General features: G+C 37.1%; 1 protein-coding gene across 1 annotated transcript in view; it reads right to left on the bottom strand.

Annotated features, from left to right (window-relative positions):
- Positions 1–229: 229 nt before the first annotated feature.
- Positions 230–26,746, bottom strand: part of CPXM2 (carboxypeptidase X, M14 family member 2) — a 143,223-nt gene continuing 116,706 nt past the window's right edge. The window contains exons 12-14 of the mRNA XM_032225989.1: positions 14,317–14,456; positions 7,611–7,710; positions 230–1,851 (exon numbers count right to left, since the gene is read on the bottom strand). Coding sequence (XP_032081880.1) covers positions 1,580–1,851; positions 7,611–7,710; positions 14,317–14,456 — 512 coding nt within the window. The 3' untranslated portion in view covers positions 230–1,579. The remainder of the gene's footprint in view (positions 1,852–7,610; positions 7,711–14,316; positions 14,457–26,746) is intronic.

Below are 26,746 nucleotides of genomic sequence, written 5' to 3'. Positions count from 1 at the left end.
TGCGTGTGTTGAAGTTGTTTTAACACAAACCAAAGATGCCTTTTAAAAAACAAGTTTACATCATATTCTTATGCAGGCCAGTGCTGTGTGTGAGGTAATTTAAGGTGGTTCTGACAAGTGTCGTCGGCATCTTCATATCCGGTCACATGGGCGGCAAGCCACTCCCATCCGGTCACATGGGCGGCAAGCCACTCCCACAAAGGAGGTCACACCCACAGAGTAGGTTCGAACAATTTTTGAAACCCACCACTGCAGCAGAGGTAGCCTGCAGTACTGCATTCTAACCATTGCACCATCGTGGGTCTTAACTCTACTATTGTATATTACAGTGGTAATTAACTTTTGTCCTTCTCATATAGTATTGCATTCTTGGCTCTGATAACCAAAACAGTAGACCTATGTGCATAGGTCACCTCATGCATATTATGGCTGAATGTATAATTAAGTATACCATTTTTGTCAGATGATTTGAAATTGTCTGTAGTAGAACCTACACTAGTTCATTTTCATAAAAGAATCTCTCTTTGATGTTAGAGTTTTCAAATGATAATCATCTCATTTGATCAAGCCAACTCCAGTCTACTGCTAGCTATGTTTAAAACATGAATGTGGTAGGTTCCTCCTCAGAATAGAAAGGCATCATTTTTTTCTTCCAACACTTAGCTATATATACCGCATGAAAGTGTCACCAGTATTTTAATGCAGCACCTAGAAAAAAGACTGGCTAATAGCTGAAATCTTCAATTAAAAAGATACGAAAACAGTAGATGATGAGAAAGTTCCCAGCCTTAAATCCTGGAAAGCTACTACTGGTTAACAAACTGACCACAATGGGCTTATATATAGGAAACAACATGTTAAATGATAAAGATGCTAGCAGATCTGAAGAATATTTTTTCCCTTCCATAGTATGGCTGCTACATATTTGCAAACAGTATTTACAAAATGACTGCTATATTGGATTTAGCCAATTACAAAAGTTTCATTTACTGAAAGACAAAATGGGTAATTACAGAACAAAAAAACATTCCAACAACGAACTGGGAAATACACAGTGATTGTTATTCACTGCTTTACTTAAATAAACTGTAATAATTCAAAACATTTAGTGCACAATCAGAAGTAGATTAGTAAAGTAACAGACCTAATTAATAATATAAATCAAGCATGTTGCACGCCCACTATCATTATCCTACCTCCGGTTATTTCAATTTTCTTTGCAACTGAATGTAAATTGAACATATTTTTAATCTTCATAAGAATATAACGAGTTAGACAATCATCGCATAATAGCTTTTTTTAAAAAAAACAAAAACCCATCACAATAAACCATTTATCCATTAGTTTATTAGCCTGGATTGTTTTCCAGGTCTTGGTGATATATATTTTCCATTTGGATTAGAGATACTAGGCCTATACTCATCACTTTGTAGTATCTTTCTAGAGGAGAGCCTCTTAATTCCAATAATTTCACAAGAATTCACAAATCTAAACACTGAACTGTGAAGGCAAAAATATTCTTCAAGATACAATTCTTAACAGCAACATGAATGAAAAGCATTTTGATAACAATATTTTGTTACATTGCGGAAAGCAGTCTATATTGCTGGCGTCTCTGCCTTGCTCGCTGTCTGAGCCTTCGAAGTGAGAGGCTCCTTGGCTGCTTTCCAAATTTCTCCATGATCTCTTTGATTCGGGCCAAATTGGTTTTGCTGATTGTGAAATCACACTGGGTAGCACCCATGTCATATCCTACGGCACAATTTTTCATGGATGTAGTGTAGCCCTCGGCTTTTACGCTGACCACATATTCTCCTGGATTTAGAAGCCTCCAATAATCTCCATTGTTTGCTGATGAGGAATCAAAGAAGAATAAAATATTGAAATACATTTGCCTTCAGTACCATCCTGTTTACATACATACATACATACATACATACATACATACATACATACACGTGCGCGCGCACACACACACACACACACACACATATATGTTGATAAATAAAGGGAGACTAGTTCTCTATTTCAAGCTATTTAGCTCTCATCAGCTAGCCATACCCTTACTGGGATTCGAACCTGGGCTGTATTACATATTAGGCAGTTGTATTAGCCACTAGGCCACAGGCTCTCCTCCTTTATCAGCTAAGCCAGGGAAATAGGTATGTATTGTGACACAACCCCTGGTATGCCCAAATATGGGAAGAAGCATACTGCTCCCTTTCTCTGTCTATCGGCTCATCACAAGAGACCATCCAGACAGAAAGCCATTATTTTTATTGTTGCCTTTGTTACCAGGGGTTATGACACAATACATACCTATTTCCCTGGCTTAGCTGATAAAGGAGGAGAGCCTGTGGCCTAGTGGCTAATACAACTGCCTGATATGTAATATCAGCCCAGGTTCGAATCCCAGTAAGGGTATGGCTAGCTGATGAGAGCTAAATAGCTTGAAATAGATCTATACTAGTCTCCCTTTATTTATTTATCAACACAAGTGTAACAAAGGCAACAGTAAAAATAATGGCTTTCTGTCTGGATGGTCTCTTGTGATGTGAAGTCTCATTCGTCATCTTCAGGCTTGTTTGCTCGGCTTCGTGCTTCCAGGAGCAATGTGAGATCTCAGCTGTTTCTTCCTTTTAACTGCCAGTGGGGGTTTGAGCTGATTGGGTGAGAGCTTGGCTGTGTTCTGATTGGGTGGAGGTGTATTCTGATTGGTTGGGGGTTTGTGCTTCATGTAAGGATTGGAGGGGTTTAAAGTGGCTAATGGTGCAGTTGCGGTCTGGTTTCTGGTCCTTGGTCATGCCTCATCATCAGTGTGAGTTTACATGTATGTATGTATGTATGTATGTATGTATGTATGTAGTGTCACAACCCCTGGTATGCCCAAATATGGGAGGAGGCCTATTGCTTCCTTTCTCTGTCTATTGGCTCGTCACAAGAGACCATCCAGACAGAAACCCAATATTTTTACTGTTGCCTTTGTTACATTTGTGTTATATTTGTGCTGATAAATAAATAAAGGGAGACTAGTATAGATCTATTTCAAGCTATTTATCAGCACAGATACAACACAAATGTAACAAAGGCAACAGTAAAAATATTGGGTTTCTGTCTGGATGGCCTCTTGTGACGAGCCGATAGACAGAGAAAGAAAGCAGTAGGCCTCCTCCCATATTTGGGCATACCAGTGGTTGTGACACTAAATACATACCTATTTCCCTGGCTCAGCTGATAAACGAGGAGAGCCTGTGGCTTAGTGGTTAACACATCTGCCTAATATGTAATACAGCCCAGGTTCGAATCCCAGTAAGGGTATGGCTAGCTGATGAGAGCTAAATAGCTTGAAATAGATCTATACTAGTCTCCCTTTATTTATTTATCAGCACAAATACAATATATATATATATATATATATATATATATATATATATATATATATATATATATATATATATATATATATATACACACACACACACACACACACACACCACACACACACACACACACTATATATATATACTATACATAGTATGTATGTGTGTGTGTGTATGTGTGTGTGTATGTGTGTGTGTGTAGTATTTGTTAGCTTCCTCCCATAATTGGGGCATACCAGGGGTTGTGACTTTATATATATATATATATATATATATATATATATATATATATATATATATATATATATATATATATATATATATATATATATATATATATATATATATACACACACACACACACACACACACACACACACATACACACACATACATACATACTTACTTTTGCTTAAATATTTGATGATCTCTCTAGGATTACTACTAAGGATTGGTATAGGAATTAATTATTTCTCAGGCTGGGTTGCTTTTAATCCTGGAAATATTTCTCCAACCTTTTAGTGTGCAATGCAATCATATATATTGAATTAACTTTATTAAACTATATGCTTCATATTCTCCATTCTGCAACTAGTGGGAATATATGAGAGGCTTTTAGAAATCATTGTGTACGCCACGTGGAACAGTGGGATTTGGATGCCTTTATAATAATCTATCTATCTGACAGTGTGAAGGATCTGGGGCATTGGTCTCCACATTGCAATATGATGGGTTTTTTCCTTGTGTTTCTTCTTGCTAAACTAATCTGAGCCTAGATTGATCTAAACAGAAATATATAATTAAATTCATAACGTTAAAACTGTTATCTACCCTTTACTACCAAAGATATTTCAATTTCAATGGTAGGAAGTCAATATCTAGATCAGTGTTTCTCAACCTTGGCCACTTGAAGATGTCTGGACTTCAACTCCCAGAATTCCCCAGCCAGCAAATGCTGGCTGGGGAATTCTGGGAGTTGAAGTCCAGACATCTTCAAGTGGCCAAGGTTGAGAAACACTGATCTAGATAGTAAGGCAGACTTAAAGATCACTCTTTTTTTTAAACCAGAGATTGGGGTTGGGGACTCCTGATCTAGAAAAATCCTAAATCAATGACAAAATGACACATGCGGCATATTTGCCTGCTTCATTTTTGTTTGTTCTTCATGAAGGAAAGGGAAGATAAGACACCCACGTGAAATAAAAACCAACCCAGATGATAGTCAGAAGCAGGTCTATGACAAATCGCCAAGGCTGATTCACCCTGGCCAACTCACCCCATCTATCTCTCCACAGTCAACGCTCCCCACCTAACTCACCATAGGACAATTAAATGTGGGATAACTCAAGAGAGGGACAAGTGAATTGCAGTGGGGCTTGTCTTGCTTTAGGTCTCAACCTTCCCAGGTTAGAAGCCCTCGAGGCTGGGTTGAGCCAGAACATGGAGTCACTATATAAATAATAAACAATTCAATTCAATTCAATTCACTACTCCCTGTTGTCCTTCTCTTGAGTTATGCCACAACGAATTTTCTCACTGCAAGTTGTTTTGCAGGTTGTCCACAGTAAGTCATCTGGGGCAAGTTATCTAGGGAGCAGTGGTGGGTTGCTCACCGGTTGGAACGGGGCCGGCGGCGTCCTCATGCATGCGCGCAGTTCACGCATGCGTCTTAGCGCCTGCGCAATGCTCCAGCTGCTCGTGGAGAATCGTGCAGGCACTGTATGTGCCATGTGCCTGCGTGGAAGCGCAGAAGCCTTCAGTAAGGAGCGCGGGTGGGCAGGTGGGCCCTTCGGTGTTCCCGGAAGTTACTTACTTCCGGGTTCCCTGACCAACCAGTCTGCGCGGACCGCTGCGGACCGGTTGAAACCCACCCCTGCTAGGGAGAAATGTCATTCTGGGCAGAAGCAATATAATTTGATTATCTTTGCAGTTCCCAGTGGAATCATCAGTTGGACTAGAGGTTTTGGGATGACAAATTATATATAGATGATATCCTAGGCAGTAAAACAAAGCAGTTGCTGACCTTGATATCAATTGCTAAGGACAAGCTATCATCCTGTTTTTTGTCTTGGTGAATATTTATCCTGCCTGTTCTCTGACATCTTACATGGGGTTGGTTTCCTTTAATTTATCTTCACAGTAATAACCCAATGGCATAATTGAGCTAATATAAAGTGACGATAAATTATGCCGAGAATATCCTGCTCCTAGTTTTCCAATACCAGAAAAACTAACCTGACATTTCATCTGCAAACTATGTGTGCGAGAGAAAATGAGAGTTGTGGTCTTTCTCGTTCTATTTCTTGAAAAAAGTCAGTTGATGGACCACTATAATGAGGTGAATTACTAAGTTTTCAGAAGACGCAAATGTTTTGAAATGAAAACCGAGACACTTCATTTTTTGAAAACTGCGTCTGAAATATTATACTAAGCAATTTCATGATGGGCAGCTAAATTCTAGTCTAATAAGTATGATTGGCTAATGATACAAACAATATATGCAAGAATATATATTGATGCAAATCTAATGTCTACCTTGGATCTGGGTACTATGGAGGGTTAACGTGTATGTAATAATAATACGAATGGGGCATATATACATATTTTTCTGAAGATTGTGTTATTTTAACAGTGAAATTAAAAATAGATTCCATATGCAACATTTACCTATCATGAATTTTGCTATATAAAAAGAAGCAGTATTGTGTATATTAAAGACGTAATTCTCTGTAATATTCAGTATGACATGTATAGTGAATTTCCATAAGGGGATATTATTCATTAAGAAATCAGATACAAATGTAACAGTGGATACAGTGATTAATTTTGCCACATATACCACTATATGTTTATTTTTTGTTTATTTTTTGAGTACAATAGCATGGACTATTGCAAAGAAATTACAAAAGTATATTAGGCAATTATATTTTATTTCTCTGTATACAGTAGAGAGCATAGGGAAATGTCTTGAGTGTAGGATGAAGATCTGCTATCAAGGTAATGATTAGATAAGAGCAGAGGTGGTATTCAGCCGGTTCTCTCCGGTTCGGATGAACTGATAGCGGCAGCTGCGGGAGACTCCTCCTACCCCCCCCCCAATATAATGCACAACCTTCTGCACATGCACAGAACATGATGTGCATGCACAGAAGATGGCGCTGTGTGCACTCACATTTGTGAATTGATAGGGAAGGTAAGTGAATCCCACTGCTGGATAAGAGGGACTTGAGTCTGCCCCCCCCCCCCAAAAAAAGTGAGAAAACATCTCTAACAAGCCTCTCCTATCTGATATGAAGATGAAGAGAGGAAGGAGATTTTCAAGTTTCTGTTGCTATAATTGTTGCTATAAAAGTTGTCCTGACCAATATGGCATTCCTTTAACAGACCTTGTTGGGCTGGCAAGGATAGGGCTACTTAACTTCACAGGTTTGTGTATGCTTGATGTTCAAACATTTAGGCTACTGTCTGTTATACTGCCTTGAATCAATCAGTTAAATGATCCCTTAGTAAAACTGGTCTGTATAAAACCGTGACCTGACAAGTGTGCGCATGACAAAAGCGTGCCGACAAAACCGTGGCGCTAAAACCGCAACATCATCAACGCGATGTCATTAACGTGGAGACAACAGCACGGCGACAGAAGCGCGATTTAAGTTAAGGTAAGAGTTAGGTTTAGGGTTAGGTTTAGGGTTAGGTTTAGGTTTAGGTTTAGGTTTAGGGTTAGGGTTAGGGTTAGGGTTAGGTTTAGGTTTAGGGTTAGGGTTAGGTTTAGGGTTAGGGTTAGGTTTAGGGTTAGGGTTAGGGTTAGGTTTAGGGTTAGGTTTAGGGTTAGGGTTAGGGTTAGGTTTAGGGTTAGGTTAAGGGTTAGGTTTAGGGTTAGGTTTAGGGTTAGGTTAAGAGTTAGGGTTAGGTTTAGGGTTAGGTTAAGGGTTAGGGTTAGGGTTAGGGTTAGGGTTAGGGTTAGGGTTAGGGTTAGGGTTAGGGTTAGGGTTAGGTTTAGGGTTAGGGTTAGGGTTAGGGTTAGGTTTAGGGTTAGGTTTACAGTGCACTTCTGTCACCGCGCTGTTGTCGCCATGCTTCAGCGCTCATTTGTCGACGCACTTTAGAACTCGCACCTTTTTCACCACGGTTTAGTCGGGCGTGCTTTATACGGTGAACCATATAAATCAGTGTTGGCTGTTTTAGTTGTCCTTTTTTCATTTTCTTTTTATAACAAAGATGTGTATTTACCTGTGCAGACATCATGATTCACCCCTTCTATGGAAATAATGGCATTTGGAATTCCCTTCCCGTGCTGATCCCTGACTATGCCTTTAATTCCACGATGCACCTGTTGGTAAAATGATAGGGACAAATAAGGATCAGTATATATTAGTGTTATAAAAATATATTCAGATTACCACATAAGTCATTTGGTCCAGCCCCTGCTAAAGTATTTCAGACCTGGGCAAAAAAATAGTGTTCTGTTGCAGCTGAGATACAAAGTAACATATGTAAATATACATATTTATGTTAATATACATTGTACATATTAGTTAATATACATTGTGACGTCCTCTGCCTATTAGCAGAGGACATAACTATGGATGCATAGAAAAAGAGAGGACATATGTAGAAAAACAGAGGTAATAATGCTGAGGGTTTGTGAGAATGGGATGTATGTACTTCACAGTTTCCATCAAGGTCACATATTCAATCCTTGCAAATCCATCTTGACTTGATTTTAATGGGACCCCTGAAATATTAAAAGAGAAGCGGTCTAATGTAGCGATTAAGGCACCAGACGAGAAACCAGGATAATGAGGGTTGTAGTCTTGTCTTCGGCCACTTGGATGACCTTGGGACGGTCATACCCTGTCTCCAAATATTAAGAATGCTGAGGTGGCAGGCTGAACCAAGGTAGGCTTCAAGCCTGAACCAAAGTAGAGTTTCATGATATTAAGCTTTAACTGTTCATATATAGAAATTGCAAAGGTTTGCTGTTAGGAAGCCTGCACATGAAAACGGCTGAAGCAAAGTCTCTATTTTAATCTATCTGCTGGCTTGACTGTAAATCTGTCTGGAAGACACATTTAAGTTCCTCAAAATGTATGCTATGGTTGACCGTTGGCTGACTATGTATTATAACTTCCTGTAGACATAATATTGCTGTAACTCAAGGGCAAATCTTGAGGGGTGTTTCCAAAACTAATAGACGGCTTTACCTGAAAGCAATAAACTATATAAGGAAGTTCCTGAATTTCATTCAAGGTTCAGGCCAATTATTCTTTGCTATGAACCTGCGCAAATAAACTATTCCTTCCCTGAAGAGCTGGCTTGCGTGTCCTGTTTTTTTCTACAACAATGCAATAGCAAATGTTTTTTTAGTCTTGCCATGAAAAGAACAGGGCCCAGAGGGCCCAATAAGAATAACGGCATCAAAGATTAACCATTTTCCATTCTACGTTCTTGGAAAGGAGCCAATAGGTGAGCAAAATTGTCAGATCCAATTGTGCGACCAACCAGAATAATACTGCAATAATAAATAAATAAATAAATAAATAAATAAATAAATAAAACCAAAAACGTCTGTTCAGTTCAAGTAGTTTGAGGGCAGTCTATAACAAGCTCAGGATTAAGAAGCAACACGGAATTTGGGAAACACTTCAAAAGGATGGAAGATGCTTGAAAGTAACATTATTTGATTCATTGTGTCAAAGATTTTGTGGCCTTGATCTGTGAATTTGCATAGTCATATTGAATATATCATTCAAACTCTTATTAATAATAGAATGACCTGCATTATATTATGTTTGGAACATAATAGCGATATAATGTAAGTCATTAAACCTCACATTTACTGATCTGCTGTAATGATTTGCAATTAAATAACTTGTTACTGAGTTAATAGAACTTGATCCTGAGTTTCCTCTCTAGTTAAACTTATTATGAAAGATTGAACTATAAAATAATGATTTAAATATACATAGAGATTAGCAGATAAATTGTTGTTTGTATATTCCGTACCAGCTTTGAAACATCATCTTAAAAATATTGCCAAGGCCAGAGATATAAGAAGCTATTAAACCCACTTCAAGATAGGAGTTAGGCTTACTTATAGAATTTTTTTTTTTGTCTGAACTAAAATAGCTTCATTTTGGGGGTGGGTTGATGAAACCGGGGAAGAAAATAATTTGATACTACTTTTGAAGGCTAAATTTTTTCATTCATGCCAATACAAACTGAGTATATTTAACATTTCTCTGGGAAAGCATCACCAAACAAACAAGAACATGGGTAGCTCTCCAAAATCACAAGGATTACATGAGGAACAAGCAAGCAGCAAAGAACAAGTTGTGGTTAAGATAAACAACCTCTTTTCTTTCTCACATTTAGTCTCTAAACTTTAAGACCATTGTTTATTACAATTCACTGGCAGGACCTAATAGATTCAATCAGTCTAAACTAGTTTATACCTAGTTAACACTTAGAAGGGGGTCATGGTTGGTGAAATCAAATCAGGACGATAGCTGGCATATAGACTGTAGAATGCTAGAGAAAAAAGGAAATGATATGAAACAAAAATGGGTTTGTGGAAATACCATCCCCAAGAAAACATAAACTGGGATTTGAAAGAGACACCTATAACAATAGAAAAAGAAAGGAAGGGAAGAAGGAAGGAAAGGAGGGGAGGAAGGAAGTAGAGAATGGAGGACGAAGGAATGGAAAGGAGTGGAGGGTGGAAGAGAGAGAAAGAGAAGGAGAGATAGTAGGAGAGGAAGAAGAAGTGTGGAGGAGAGGTAAGGGAAGAAGAAAGAGGTAAGGAGAGGTGGGTGGAAGGGAGAGAAAAAGAAGAAGAGGAGGGTGGAAGAGAAAGAAAGAGAAGGAGAGAGGGTAGGAAGGAGAAGAAAGAGGGTAGGAGTAGGGGAGAGGTAAGGGAAGGAAGAAGGGGATTGAGAGGAGGAAGGAAGGAAGTAGAGAAGGAAGGGAGGAAGAAAAGAAAAGAAAGAGAAAATAAGGTGGTGTCTTAGCAGGTGTGAAGGATGGTAAGCAAAGCATTCCAAACTATACCTTATAACCTTTTAAATGGAATAATAATAATATAAGAATGGCAAAGAAAAAGAATAACTGTGTGAATGTATACCTATAACTGTATGTAAGAGAATAAATGACAGTAAAAATATAAAGCATAATATAGGTAAATAATACTTGATCATAAGTAGCTAAGTATAAATAAATAAAGAATTGTACATAAAAATGGATAACGAATAAGGAGATTATGAATGAAAGATAGAAATGTATAGTAGGAAAAATACTAACTGCAAAGAAACCAATTCGGAACTGCTGTATGATATACGATGGAACTTATTGTTCCTATGTTGTTTTTAAGTCTTGTGTTTGTTTCTGTTGATGTGCTTATGTGTTTAAAATAAAAATTAATAAAAACAACAACAACACTTAGATGGAGTGTTGGAGGTCTGGCTGCAAGCTAGATTGGAAACTAAGGGAAAAAAATAGCAGAGGCATATAAGAGCGAATCACATCCTATCACTGCCAAGAAAACTACATGGATATCCACGTAATCAACAGGATGACTCAGTTCAGAAAATACTTCATTTTGTCATTGCTTATGCAGCCATCAGGGAAGGTGCGAACTTAAAAAAAAAAGCAAATCAAAAAAGCGATGATTGAGATTCTTAGTTGCCATGGCATGCAATGTGATTGCTGATGGGGAAAAAAATCTGCAATCATTCCTTGTAAAGGTTGGGAAACAGGAGGGTTTTACACTGTGAGTTTGCTGCAGTTTAGACTTGTGATTCTGTTCCTTACCAACGGGCATAAAGTCGTTCAGTGCTACTTAAATGGAGACCTGTTCTGACCCCCCTTCTCCGTCCAGGAATGAAAGCCAAAAGCCACATAACTAAAAAGGTTTCTTTTAATCAGTCCAAGCTCTTGTTGGCTGCAAGCCCAAATAAACAAAGATAATTAGCTCTGGCAGAAAGTCCTATAACTCACACCAAAATCCAAACCCGGCTTCTCTTATCTCAAAACCACTTATCCAAGTTGGCTTCTCTCGGTTTGTGAATGCGAACAAGAACAATCACTAGAACAGGAACGGAACGTTGACTTCTGCCACCAGGGTGTGGCACCAGCAGTCTCTTTATACTCAGGAGAGGATCCCAATGAGCAACACCTGCTCGCAATCGTCTCCTGTAAGTACTCAGTTGTTCCTTCCGTAGAGTAACCCTTCAACGGGGTGCATCCTGCAACAACTCCCAAGTGTTTCCCTGAACAATCCCTCTGATCCAATGCTCTGCCGCCACCTGGTGGCCAACGGATCCTGCCGGGCCACAACAGAGACCCATCTCAGGTAGTAGTGGCACTGGAAGGACCCATAGGGGCTACAGTCACATAGCACCCCAGTTTGCTTCCTACTGATATCTCTGAGCCTTTTCTCACTAATTGGTCTGAATAGCGAGGAGAGAATGGCAGTGGAGGAAATGGGCTAGTGACAACTCTGATCATTCCCACAGTAGCCCAGCTGATGCTGTCTCCAATGTGAACCATCACATAGATGAATTTCCTTCTTCAATACCCAACTAACACAGTATCCCAGTATTTGAGAGGCTGCCATAAAGAAGAGGGTGTCCAGTTATTTTCCAAAGCACCAGAAGGAAAGATAAGAAACAATGGATGGAAACTAATCAAGGAGAAATGCAATCTGGAATTACATAGAAACTTCATAACAGTGAGGATAATTAACCAATGGAACAGCTTGCTTTCAGAAGTTGTGGGTGCTTTATCACTGGAGGTTTTTAATAAGAGACTGGACTGCTTTCTGTCCCCGATAGGGTCTCTTGCTTAATCAGGTCCCTGGATTAGAAGGTCTCCAAGGTCCCTTCCAGCTCTTTTCTGATTGATTGGTTGGTTTCCTAATGAACTGGGGATAGCAATAGCAATAGCAGTTAGACTTATATACCGCTTCATAGGGCTTTCAGCCCTCTCTAAGCAGTTTACAGAGTCAGCATATCGCCCCCACAGTCTGGGTCCTCATTTCGGAAGGATGGAAGGCTGAGTCAACCTTGAGCCGGTGAGATGTGAACCGCTGAACTGCAGATAACAGTCAGCTGAAGTGGCCTGCAGTACTGCACCCTAACCACTGCGCCACCTCGGCTCTATGAAATTCGGGATGAAATGAAGCAGTACATGTGACCAAAACAGAAGGTTGGTGTCAGCCTCTGCTTTGCTGCTGCTCCGCTTTTGGTTGAGGGTGAGCAACATTTCGAAGTCCGTGAGATTTTAGACTCTCGTAAGGGCCGGAACTGTGTCCAGTACCTGGTGGCTTGGAAGCATTTCCCACCTTCTCACACTGAATGGGTTAATGGGTCCCATGTTTGAGCGCCTCGTCTGCTCCGCAAGTTCTACTCTGCTTATCCTGACAAGCCCTGATTTTGGACATTCTTCTAATTTTCCTTTTTCTTTTTCTTGTTTTTCTTCCCTCCCCCTTTCCCTTTTTCATGTCTTGTTGTCTGTCTGTTTGTTTGTGTTCTTTTCATTTCTGCAGGTGTGACCACCCTTTTCTGGAGGAGGGCCGTATGTCAGCCTCTGCTTTGCTGCTGCTTCGGCTGTCATTGAAACGGGGAGGGGGGGCCATGGTATCTGGGAGGGGAATCATTATGTACTGGAGGAAGTTTCTAGTCGCTGATCTAACCATCTTACTGCCCATGTGGAAGAAGGGAGTTTCCCACCAAGGCTAACTGTCCGGCATTCCATCCTGATGAGATTTTTTGAAATTATCTCCCACCTGACAGTTGGGTGCATTATAATTGGACTATGTTCAGGGGTGCCAAGGGGAGGGGATTGAATTGTACTTGATATTATCCGCTTTCGTGCTTAATTAACCAGACTCAGCTTTGCTTTGCAACTGTTCATTTATAATTAGTAAAAGTACACTTGATTTCAATTCAAATGGAGTCCAGTGGTTTCTTTCCTGATTACTAAATAAAGTCAATGCTGACATTTGGCTTTATCAGAGTATCATTGTGTCACGATAAAGTGCAGAAATGGTCTTTTAGATTCTTGAGTAAAAGAGGAAATGGGGACAGATTCTGTGTTGTTTTTGTTTCTTGAATTATGGTGTGTGTATCGTCTACATTTTTATTTGTTAATGATAGTTTTCAAGCTGTGTGCTAAAGACAATGTGGCTTTAGTTTGTTGAAAATTGCTGACATCTTTTAAATGCAAATGCAAGCAATGTGCAATATGTTAGGAAGAGAAAGATTCCTCAGCCAGTAACCAGAAAAATGTGCTGTTGTTTATGGAAGTGTTCAAGGAAATCAAGCTGTGTATTGCTCTTTGTTAAGGTTTCTGTGGCTGTATCAGCAAACTGGAAAAAAAGCTCTGTTTAAAATTTTCCTTCCTGCAGGATTTAAAATATGCCACAAAAAAATAGCCCTTTGGCAACATTTCTATGTAGGTTGGATAATGTGCATTATTATTAACATGGGCTACCCATATACTTACTAGGGTGAAAAAACAAGAGAACAAAGAGCTTGTTTTGAATTCCGACTGTCCTCTATGACAGATCACCAAAACATGAAGTGTTTATCCATAGCCCAAACCCAAATACCATTTTTATTTAATGCACAATAAGCTATTTTTAGAAAAACAAGTCCAATCTCTAACAGAACTGGTTATTGGAAGCATTTTCTCTCTTATGTATGTATTTGTGTATGTATTTATGTATTTGTGAGTAGTGGTGAAGAATGCTGATTCACATCAAAGGCCAAAATATCGACTTGTTTAAAAACTAAAATGAAATCTTTGCTTTCTGCTCCCAGAGACAACAACTTTGGCAAGAAATTATGATAAATAAATCTCACGCCTTCCTGTTAATAACTGTATTGGAAACAGATCCAAATTTTGCAAGCCACGTTATATGGCTACCGGTACTTACCTGTTCCATGAAAACAATCAGTGACTCCCGATTATTTTCCCATTCTTCTGGTAATTCACTTTCATGAGGGTATTTATCACAGCCAACATATATAGACAATTCAAAACAATTTGTATGTAGATAGCTAAAGTCATTTATGCCTGTAAGTGCAATGAAGAGAACATTGTCATTTCTTCTGAGACTAAATAGAGTCATTTTTTTAAAAAATAAGCATTTATCCTAATAGTTACACATGGATTTGGTATTTCTAGAAAAATATGTATATTTTAAAATTAAAAGTTAAAATTTTAACTTAACTAAAAGGAAATCACATAGTATCAAATCAGCATTAATGTTTTTATAGTAGAACATTAAATTAAGGCCAAAAAAATATGGCTATTATCTGGCATGTAAATATCTTACCTTTATAGATATGAGGACATATTCGGAGCCAAAAAAAACAGGTTTAAAGTTAATATACATAAATCTAATGTAAAATGTATCTAGGAAACATTTTTTACTACCACATTCTTCAGCGGTTGAAAAACCCTAACTCTTAACCAGAGTATATAACAAATTAATGGTTGAGAATGCAGCAAATCATATTCTGGTTAAAAAAGTATTGCAAAAAAGAATCTCTCTAACTAAACTGTTATTATTAGGGGAACAGTATTTGAAAAATTTAAAAAAGAAGAAATTCTCAAGCTCTCAGATTTAAAATAGCCCTAACAGAAATCCAGCCAGGGATGTTGATCCAGGGATCAACACTTTCAACAGAAAATGTATTTTGAGTGCTATCTATCATGCACATGTTTGTAATAAATCTTTTTCTAACACTCTGGTCAAGACATGTAGAAGTTAGACTCTGAGCCAAGATGACTCTTAATCTTTTCTCCCAACTTCTAAACTTCAACTTGGCTCTCCCCAGACGAATTTGAAAGAAGGACAAGGATAATTTCTTCCTTCCTTTCATTGTTTCTCATCCTTAAAACCTTATCAAAGCTGTTGTCAGGCCTGCAACCATCTTTTCCTTTGGATCTTTGGCCTGCCACAATTTCTATTATTCTGCTATGCATTTTCTATTGTGGGAAAATGGGAGGGGAATTGTAAGGAGTCACATACTCTGTAGTCACAACAAAATTCTTTCTTGAAAGCCAAGGTCATCTTTTGTCTCTGCACCTGACTGGAACTGGATGGGTGGAATTGCCAGCATGGCAGTGGGAGATTGGACCATGTGATGGACTTGTGGGTGTGGGGGCAAGATCTTGAACTTTCATCTGGGTGGGGAAAACCAGGAAGCTTTCAGGTTTGGCTTTCCCCAGATGTGCCAACATGGTTCTCTTAATAAATTGGAACTTTCAGCAATACTTTTCCTTCGACTCTGATTTACTTTTGGATGCTATTTGGAACCATGACAGCTGTTATTTTCCTTGAGAAGGTAGCTATATATTTCATTATATGTACCTCTTGATAATCAGTTGTTCTAACCCTAAGATTATAGACATGACTGTTCTGATCCCTTCCTCCATCCAGGAACGAAAGCCAAAAGCAAACGTAAATAAGAATACTTTTAATCAATTCAGACTCTCGTTGGCTGCAAGCCCAAAATAAACAAGGAGATAAGCACTCTGGCAGCAAGTCCTACAAACCTAGGCAATGCAAAAAAACTCTCACAGCAAATCACTTCTCCAAGTTGGTTTCTCTGAATTGTGAATGTTGACTTCTGCAAGAAGGGCGTGGCACAAACAGTCTCTTTTATAATCAGGAGAGGATCTTAATAAGCATCAGCTAAGCGCAATCATCTCCTATAATTATGCAGTTGTTCCTTCTGCCGAGTAGCCCTTCGACAGCGTGCATCCCCAAACAACTCACAAGTGTTTTCCTGAACACTCCCTCTGATCCAAGGCTCCAACGCCACTTGGTGGCCAACCAGTCTCTCCTCGCCCTGCTCAGAGTCGGCACCCTGTCCAGGGTCCTCCACCTCCTCCAGGGCCGACTCATAAGACCACTCGCTGTCAGAGTCTGGCGGCAGCTCCAACGGCTCCTGCCGGGCCACAACACATGACTAACAGCAAAGATTCATGAATCAGAATGAGCTCACAAAAATGTGTGCTTTTCAATTCAATTTGTTAATCTGAAAAAATGTGACCAGACATCTCCTAGGGTTTGGCTGCTGTAGTCTAAGACAGTTCTCTCCCACCATGTCTATGAAGATTCATGAATAACATTATAGGACCAATGTCACAAAATACTCATAATGTCCAAGTTAAAGAACACAAGAACACACTTTGTGAACTGCTATCTGGATTAATTTCATTATTGACACTTCTACACAATGCCTTTGCCCTGGACAGAATCAACTTTGGAACTGTGTATTTTCAGGCTAATCTCTGCTTCAGAAGCTGAACTTACTTATTTCAAATGCGATGTTTTTAATATGGCAGAAAAATGGATATTTTCATTGGTGATACCAAAACCCCGCGGACATTGTGAGAAATCATATTCCGCATTGATGGAATTTCTTGTCACGTCTTGTTTCCTTGTTTCTGACCTTTGGCAGATTGTTTCAAGACTAGCAATCAGAGAATATTTTTATAGTTTCTCTTTGTTGCAAAGATAGTGTTTCCTGGCTCCATAAAGGGGTTTTTATTTTGTTTTCTAAGATATCACACACATACAATAAATATACAGCACTGTATACAGCAATGGCTGTGTTCTGTTATGGAACACAGCTGGGATTTTATGTATTGTTTTTACTGCATATTATTACAATGATGTTTTCATTTGCAACATTGACATTCAATATAGCTTGTGGGTGGCCTGTCTTCCTTTTAGGGTGAAGCAAGAATTCTTGTTTCACCCTACTCTGGGAATTCAGATTTCTTTTTTTTCTGCAATATAAATATATTTTGGAAATGTAGATTTCAGGGTAGCAGTTTATATTATCACCTCTTTCTGTGAGGAAAAGGGATGTTGACAAAGGATTGAAATGAGAGGTGCTCTCAAGATTGATTGTTTGCTTGCAATCATTTCATTACCCAAACTAGGTAATATCATCAGTTTTGGAAGACAGTAGGCTTTGCTTCCAATTTATATCCATTCCCACCAGAGGTGGGTTCCTACCAGTTTGCACCTATTTGGTTGAACCGGTTCGTGAAATCTACCAAACCAGTTAGAAGAAGTTCCACCAGAGGACCCGGAAAGCAGGCCACACCTACAGAAGAGGTTCCAAATTTTTTTGAAACCCACCACTGGTCCTCGGATATGATTATTCTACACTATCATGCTCATATTTATAAAACTCAGTGCCTCTGTGGAAGGTAAGGGTGACTACTGCGTTTGTGGTGCAATCAGAACTTTGCATGTGTTGAAGTTGTTTTAATGCAAACCAAAGATGCCTTTTAAAAAACAAGTTTACATCATATTCTTATGCATGCCAGTGCTGTGTGTGAGGTAATTTAAGGTGGTTCTGACAAGTGTCGTTGGCATCTTCATATTCGGTCACATGGGTGGCAAGCCACTCCCACAAAGGAGGCCACACCCACAGAGTAGGTTCGAACAATTTTTGAAATCCACCACTGACACACACACACACACACACACACACACACACACACACACACTCTGTATGATCCACAACATTCCTACTGTGCCTAATTTCGAACAATTTTTGAAACCCACCACTGATTCCCACCAACACTGACATACTTGTATAACTTCAGGATAATCTCACAAATACATATAGAAAGCCGTGATTTCTAAGGTGATAATTATTTTATTTTGAATCGATCCACAGTGTCAACAGACTTGATATGACTGGTTGAAGTTTAAGACTTTCTAGATCATCCGCTATTCATTTCTTCTATAGCCCTTGTTTAAATTAAACCACAATACTTCAGAGTAGCCTTTAGCGTTTACAAATCCATGTGGATATTCCTAACTTCATTGTTATAAAAAAATCTTTTTAGCAAAATGAGTTTAGCAAAATAGGCTGGAAAAAAACAGTCAATGAATCAATCAATGTTCATTGTAGGACCCTCCAAATTGGCCAAATTGAGTGGCCCACCTGCAGATTCTGCATCTGATATTTTGGGTCATGAACAAGTCCTTTTATCACTTCTCCACAAGGAAAAAAAATAATGGATTTTACATTTTCTCACCAGCAGCTGACAACTATGTATTTGACTGCAATGAAATCTCTTCCAAAAATCTGATCTATTGGTACGTGAATAAGAACTATATGGCTGATGTGGTGGCATTCTAACACTTCATTAAAATCACTTGGTGAACAGCTGTTTGACCAACATAGTATCACATCTGCATTTAGAAAAAAAATTGATCCATTTATTGATTTCCAATTATATGATCTTTATTATGGATATGGCAATAATTCTCTTCCTAAGAATGCAAGCATTGGCAAAGCTCAGATAAGTTGTTTGTATTGCAAACACAAGGAAAAAACCATTTCAATGATGGTCAGCTAAGAATTTCTCTGTGTGAGCACGCATGCCACTTTGAACTCCTGGAAAATGCTTGGATTAGACTCTGAGGTTTTCTTGGCAAGATTTCAGAAATGTTTTGCCATTTCCTTCTTCTTGGGGCTGAGAGAGAGTGGCTGGTTCAAGTTCACCCATCTGACTTGATGCCTACAGGAAGAGTGCAATTCCAGGTCTCCTAATTTCTCGTCTGATGCCTACCGAGGTGGCGCAGTGGTTAGGGTACAGCACTGCAGGCCACTTCAGCTGACTGTTATCTGCAGTTCAGCGGTTCTAATCTTACCGGCTCAAGGTTGACTCAGCCTTCCATCCTTCCGAGGTGGGTAAAATGAGGACCCGGATTGTTGTTGGGGGCAATATGCTGACTCTGTAAACCGCTTAGAGAGGGCTGAAAGCCCTATGAAGCAGTATATAAGTCTAACTGCTATTGCTATTGCTACCTGGGCCTTTAACTTGGACGCTAGCTATAATTATATGTCAGTTCCAGGGTTTAAATCTTGTGTCTCTGTCTGGCACCCATAGGCAGGTAAGAATTTTTTTCTCCTCGTTTTCCAGCCCTGGATATTGAAGATTCCCTGCACAAAGTTTTGACAATGATCTTTCTTTGCTAAACCTTTTACTGGTCTTTCCACCTTCTTCCATCTATACATTTAAGCAATTCTTAGATTTGTTTATTTTTTAATAGTAAAATTAATGAAAGTATATTACGAGCAAAAAAAAATGAGCATACAGGAATATTCAGGTACTTAATGAGCCCTAAAGTATGTATTCTGGGGGTGGATTATATAACATAGATGTTAATTTGGGGGTTGATTAAATGATTAAAATGTGAGAGCAATGACTGATGCAGCTCAGCTAAAATGTTTTCCCTTTTCAGTTAAATGCCAAAGGTTTGCAGATTTGAAATTAATATTTTGCAAAAAGTGAATTATATGCTAGGTTTTAAGCTGTTTCTTAAAATATCTTGAAATATCACATAAAGCACAGAGTCATTGTATTTGCTTATTCATGTTCTTTCGAAATGTTAAGAAAAAAAGTTTATATTTCTAAGACCTAAAATAAGGTCATACTGCCTATGGAAATTTAAACTGGAGACCTAAATCAACATTTGTAATTTTTATATAATCTTTATATTGAAGATTAACTCCCTTATTGCAGTTGTATTGTGTGACCCAAGGAAAAGCAAATTCAAAAGGTAATTATGAAACTTAGTTTATTAAAAGATTATGATGAAAGATTATTTATTTCATCATCATCATCAGTCCAACCTAAGTTCTTGGTTCTTGGTTTACAGTAGACCAGAATGAGCAGAAATGTATGATTTCAGAACACATAGAGAGAATAAGAAGCATTTTGAAATTCACATTGCATAAAGATGCAAGACTTATTATAGAACTACAATAGAGATAATTAAAAATAACTCGAGAGTATAATAAGAAGTAAAATGAAAAATGTACTTTAGATTATGGCATCATAATACTGCTTTTAGCTTATAGACAAACTGCTTATCAAAAGTGCTCAACAAGCAGGAACTAAGAAAATCTTTGGGCAAACGTACATTTAATCTCAAATTAATGTTACTGAGATTCACAGGAAATAAAATTTAAAGAAATATTTTGATGATGGCTTTATAAATGCCAGTATCTGCAGAAATAGTAAAATTGACAAAAAGTCAGTTAAGCAAAAAGGTGGGGAAAGCATATTTGAAATTTTAAAGGTTTCAGTTGAAAGAGCCTTTTAATTTGATGCTAATAGATACAAATTTATGCCAATCAAAAAAATTGCAAAGTCATTCAAAGTCAAGGCACCCCCACAGTCAGGCATAATACACTTCTTGCAATGAGCTTACATAAAGAAAACAATTCATAGAAAGTTGCATTGCAGAAAGAGGACAGGATGGGAAAAGGTGTTCCTTTATATATATATATATATATATATATATATATATATATATATATATATATATATATATATATATATATATATATATATATATATATATATATATATATATATGGCTTTCATGCCATTTAAGTTTTTACAGGTGAAAATAAGTACTGTATATCTCACTCTTATGCTAAGTCAAAAGTCAATAAAATTCCTTAATAATTGATATAATATTTTCATCTAGATCAAAATCATATTCCAACTTTAAATTTCTGCAGAATTTGGAAAATTAAATTATTCAGGGCCAACCTCAAATATGTTAATTACAGTGAGTCAAACAGAATGTTCCTAGAGCAAAATTGTTTTCCACATAGTAAATATTCTTGCTGATATCCTGGATGAAGCTGACAGAGAATGCTCAACGTTACCAATATCAGTTGAGTGTCTAGGGCCAATGGTAGAATAAGAAACTAAATTGTGCACCAACTTTTATAAAGAAAATGCAAGGTCATCTGAAACAATTACCCTGGTCTATGAATTGTCACCAGGATTCATTTTCAGTTTATCGATCTCTATCTAGGCCAGACTGAATCAAGATAGACGTTGAGCACTTCTAAAGTATCATTTGATTAGACAACATACAGAAATAGAATTGAATGTAATATATCCCTAAGAGTCTTCCCAGATGATCAGAATAAAATAATGAAATAAAGTCTCTTTTGTTGTTAGGTTGGATAAATACGTTTGACTGAACTAGAGATATCGATTGCGGCTCTGTTACAAATATACAAAGGTGGACAAATCTTTAAACAGAAGGGAAAAAGGAGGAGTTTTTTTATTCCCGTTCTACAGAGATGGCCAAAAACATCTTGCTTCCTAAGACAGAATACTACAGTAATCAATCTTTACCAGCTTCACAGAACTCAATCACAGGCAAAATATTTCACTATATCAAGCCCCAAATCCTTAAATCCCTTAAATACTGTACTTCCTTCCTTAATGCAGTAAAAATACAAACCTCATTAATGAATTTACTTCCCTTTCTTCACTTAAATATTATTCTCCCCTGCATGGCATCTTAACTTCAATCCAAAAAATCTCAGATATTTCAAACTATAGTGCATATAGTTTCTACATATTACTCAGACTATATAATATGTATGTGTGTGTGTGTGTACACACACACACACACACACACACAAACACACACACACACACACACACACACACACACACACACACACACACATATATATATATATATATATATATATATATATATATATATATAATGTTGTTGATTCTGCTAATGTAATCATGTTGTGAACAAGTGAACAAGACCACCTTGTCCTTGGTGTATGTTACACATACTTAGCTACCTAGTCCTAGCTAATTCTTTTTTAAATGTATTTTAAATGTATAGTGATATCTTTGTAAAATAGGACTTAGCATACCAGTAGAATACAGAACAACCCACTGTCAAATTAATGGCATGTACAATACAATACAATAGCAGAGTTGGAAGGGACCTATGACATCACAATGTGTGTGATATCATTTTTAAAAAATGATAATGTCATGCATAAGTTATGTCATTGGAAAATTACATCATCAGGCACCTGTTATAATTTACCCTTTACGTGTGCCCTTCCCCGCAAAAAAATACAAAAAATTAGCATTAGCCTCAAGCATGATAAGAATAGTAAAGATAGACTATATAATGTATTAATAGAAATGGATTCGGAAACAGAATTAGTTAAAGACTGTATGATAAAGTGGGCACAAAATTTTGAAGAACCAATAGTAATGTTGGATACATGGGAAAATATATGGGTAAGAAATGTAAAATTTACACAAGCCCAGAATTTGAGAGAAAACTTTTACAAGATGTTTTATAGATGGCATTTAGATCCTAAAAAACTGGCCTGTATGTATCCAAATTTACAACCTAAATGCTGGAGATGTGATTGTTTTGATGCTACATATTATCATATATGGTGGACTTGTAAAAAGGTAAAAGCATTTTGGATAAAAAAAGAATAGTAAAGATAAAGGTTTTGATTGTGGAAATTATGGATACCAAAAAGACACTCCTAATTGGAATCTACGCCCCTAATGAAAAACAAGATGAATTCTACAAAAAACTACACAAAAAAGTTTTGGAACTAGACTATGCTGATATTTGTATGATGGGAGACTTTAATGGCATTGTGAATCAAAATATGGACTATAAAACACATAAAACAAAAAAATTAAATAGGAAGCCTCTGCCGAAATCTTTTTTTAGGATGACAGATGAACTAAATTTAAAAGATATATGGAGAGAAAGAAACGTTAAAAAAGAACAATATACCTTCTACTCAAATAGACATTCTTCACTCTCTAGAATAGATATGATATGGGTCTCAGCGGAGCTGAGCTCCAACATAAAAGAAATTGAGATCGAAGCTAGCACCTGGGCGGACCACAATCCAATTTTAATTAAATGGAAAGGACAAAGGGCAAGATCTAGATGGACACTAAATAACACTATATTGAAAGAAAAAGAGTTTGTACAAAAAATGGAAAAAGAGCTAGTCCTTTTTTTTAAAGAAAATAGGAAAGAAGATACGTCGTTGCAGAATCTCTGGGACACAATGAAGGCTGTTATTAGAGGTTTGACAATAGACTACACAAGGAAGAGAAACTCAAAAAAAAGACAAATGCATAAAGCCTTAGACAATGACTATAAAATACTTGAAAGAGACCTACAGAGAGCACCACAAAAAAAAGATGTTAAAATAAAGATGGACATAATTAAACACAAAATGGACCTATTAGAAAAGGAAGAACTGGCAGAAAAAATTAGAGGTGCCAAACAGAATTATTTTGAAAATGCGAACAAACCAGGCAGGTGGTTAGCATATAAGATGAAAAAAGAGAGAGAAACAAAGAAAATACTACAACTAAGAGACAAACAAGGAGAAATTCAATATGGAAATACCGAAAAAAAAAATTATACATGATTACTACGTTAAACTCTATGAACAAGAGAAGGTGGAGGAGGGACGAGTCAAAAAGTATCTACAAGATGCCAATCTCCCCCAGGTACCAGATGAAACTAGAACAATGCTAGAAAGAAAAATAACAATGATGGAACTAACAGAGGCACTTAAAAAACAAAATAATGGGAAAGCCCCAGGACCAGATGGTCTACCCGTGGAATTCTACAGAACATTTGAAGAAATATTGACCCTCCCACTCTTACAAGTCATGAATGAAGTGATGACTGAGAACCAAATACCGAAGTCATGGTCAGAAGCGTATATCACATTACTACCCAAGGAAGAGACTGATTCAACACAAATCAAGAATTATAGACCAATTTCTTTATTAAGCTCAGACTACAAGCTATTTGCATCTATACTAGCTGAGAGACTTAAAAAATACTTAAATGGCTTCATCCATTCAGATCAAAATGGCTTTTTACCTAAAAGACAAATCAAAGACAATATGAGAATAATTTTGAATACCTTGGAATACTATGAGGCCCACCCAGAAAAGCAATTGGCACTGATGTTCCTCGATGCTCAGAAGGCCTTTGATAATGTGAATTGGCAGTTTATGTTTTTGCAACTGGAGCAGATGAACTTTGGCAAGAAATTCACTCAAAGTATACGAACGATATACCAGAAACAAGCAGCAAAGATAATGGTAAATGGAGAACTAACAGAACCAATTGAAATAAAGAGAGGTACAAGACAAGGCTGCCCACTATCTCCGCTACTCTTTGTCCTAACACTAGAGGTCTTAAATAGAAAGATCAGAGAAGAAGAAGAAATAAGAGGAATGAAAATTAAGAGAGAAGAGTATAAACTGCAAGCGTTCGCAGACGACTTAGTTTTCATTCTTGAAGATCCATTAGAAACCGCACCCAAATTGTTAGAAAGAATAGAGGAATATGGAGAAGTAGCAGGCTTGAAAATAAACAAAGATAAAACAAAGATCATGACAAAGAATATCCCAGCTACACAAAAGGATCAGTTGTCAGAAATGTTGCAGATTCAAAACACAAGTAAAATTAAATATTTGGGGATACATTTATCACCTAGATGTAGCACTCTTAAAGAGGATAATTATACCAGATTAAAACGACAAATAGCAATCGACTTGGAGAAATGGGGAAACTTGCATTTATCAATGATGGGAAGAATTTCCACAATTAAAATGAACATTCTACCTAGAATTCTATATCTGTTTCAGACAATTCCAATTAGACTGGGTAAGGATTTTTTTCTAGACTTAAATAAAATAGTTTTGAAATTTATTTGGCAAGGGAAAAAAGCTAGAATAAAGCTTAAATTACTACAAGATGTTAGATCAAGAGGAGGTTTTGGTTTACCCGATTGGGAGCTATACTATCAGGCAGCAAACCTGATGTGGATTAAGGAGTGGATATCATTAAAAAACTCTAGATTATTGAACGTAGAAGGTCACGATTTGCTGTTGGGATGGCATGCTTTCTTATGGTATAAGGGAACTAAACCACATGGTTACTTTAGAAGACATTATATAAGGGAGGCGTTGTTGTTAAATTGGGAAAAGATTAAAAAATTACATTATTTAAAAATTCCAGTCTGGACATCAACAATTGAAGCATTCTCGTATCCGATAATACATAAAAAGGAACAAACAGTTAGATATATAGAATTATTGAATGAGAGGGTGAGCTCAAATCTAGTCAAGAGTTGAAGCAAGAAGGGATGGAAATGAACTGGTATTCATATGTACAGATACAATCTAGATATAATGAAGATAGAAAAACTAAAGGTCTCTATAATAAAATGACTGAGCTAGACAAAATTCTAACAGGTACCGATGAAAAAGTAATTAAAAAACTATATGGATATTTATTGGAGTTTAAATTGCATGAAGAACAAGTTAAAGAAACTATGATTGCTTGGGGGAAAAATTTTAAGTATGGGATTGATTTAGAGAATTGGCAGAAATTGTGGTCTCAAAATTACAAAATGACAATGTCTACTGCATATAGAGAAAACTTGTATAAGATGTTTTATAGGTGGCACCTACCCCCGACCAGAATCGCAAGAATGTTTAAGAATAAATCAGAAAAGTGTTGGAAATGTCACCAGATACCTGGCTCATACTACCACATGTGGTGGACTTGCACTGAAGCCAAAAGATACTGGACTAAAATCCACATGTGGTTGGAGAAAATGATACACAAACAAATAGACTTTAAACCAGAGGTCTTTTTATTGGGAATTTTACCAGAAACCTACAACAAAGACTTAAAATATTTGATTGTAAATGTTGTAACAGCAGCCAGAATTGTATTTGCAAAAAACTGGAAAAATGAAACAATACCAAAAGAGGAAGAAATCATTCGAAAAATAATGGACTGTGCCGAAATGAGTAAATTGACATTTGAAATTAGAGAGCAAGAGGATGAACAATTTTATAAGATATGGGACTTGTTTTATCAATGGCTAAGGGGAAAAAAACAAAATTTTGGAAATGAAAAATGATACACTCATGCCCTAATTGGAAAAAGTAAATGATGATATAATTATGCTGTAAAATAATTCAACAATGATATAAGGAAGTACTAATATAAGGTCTGGTGATATAATGTATAAGGTTAAGAATTTATTATAATGATATTTCGCTGCTGATAAGGCAATTCTAGTAGGGGAACAAATGAAAACTGGTATATATAGGCAGCGATGCCTTGTTGAACAATGAAGGAATAAGATCTCTGTTTGAAGGTATGAAATGCAAGATTAACAATGAATAGAAGTATATTCTCTGGGGGAAAACAATGCTAATGTTAACTGAATATATATGGTAGAAGGAAAATGAGACCTTTAGTTACATTAGAGGAAATATCTGAGATGGTAAACATTATTTGAAGATGTAGATGTTAAAACAACCGTAATCAAACGACATGCTGCATGTGAGGATGGTTTTTTTCTTTTTTGTTTTTGTTTTTGTTTTTTTTTCCCTTTCCTTCTTGGACCTTTTTTTTTTTGTCCTTTTTGGCCTCCCCCCCCTTCCCCCACCCTTTT

The sequence above is a fragment of the Thamnophis elegans genome, chromosome 10 (assembly GCF_009769535.1).
Source record: "Thamnophis elegans isolate rThaEle1 chromosome 10, rThaEle1.pri, whole genome shotgun sequence".
Taxonomy (NCBI): Eukaryota; Metazoa; Chordata; class Lepidosauria; order Squamata; family Colubridae; genus Thamnophis; species Thamnophis elegans.
Note: the sequence above shows the minus strand (reverse complement) of the source record. Positions and strands in the feature narration are given on the sequence as shown.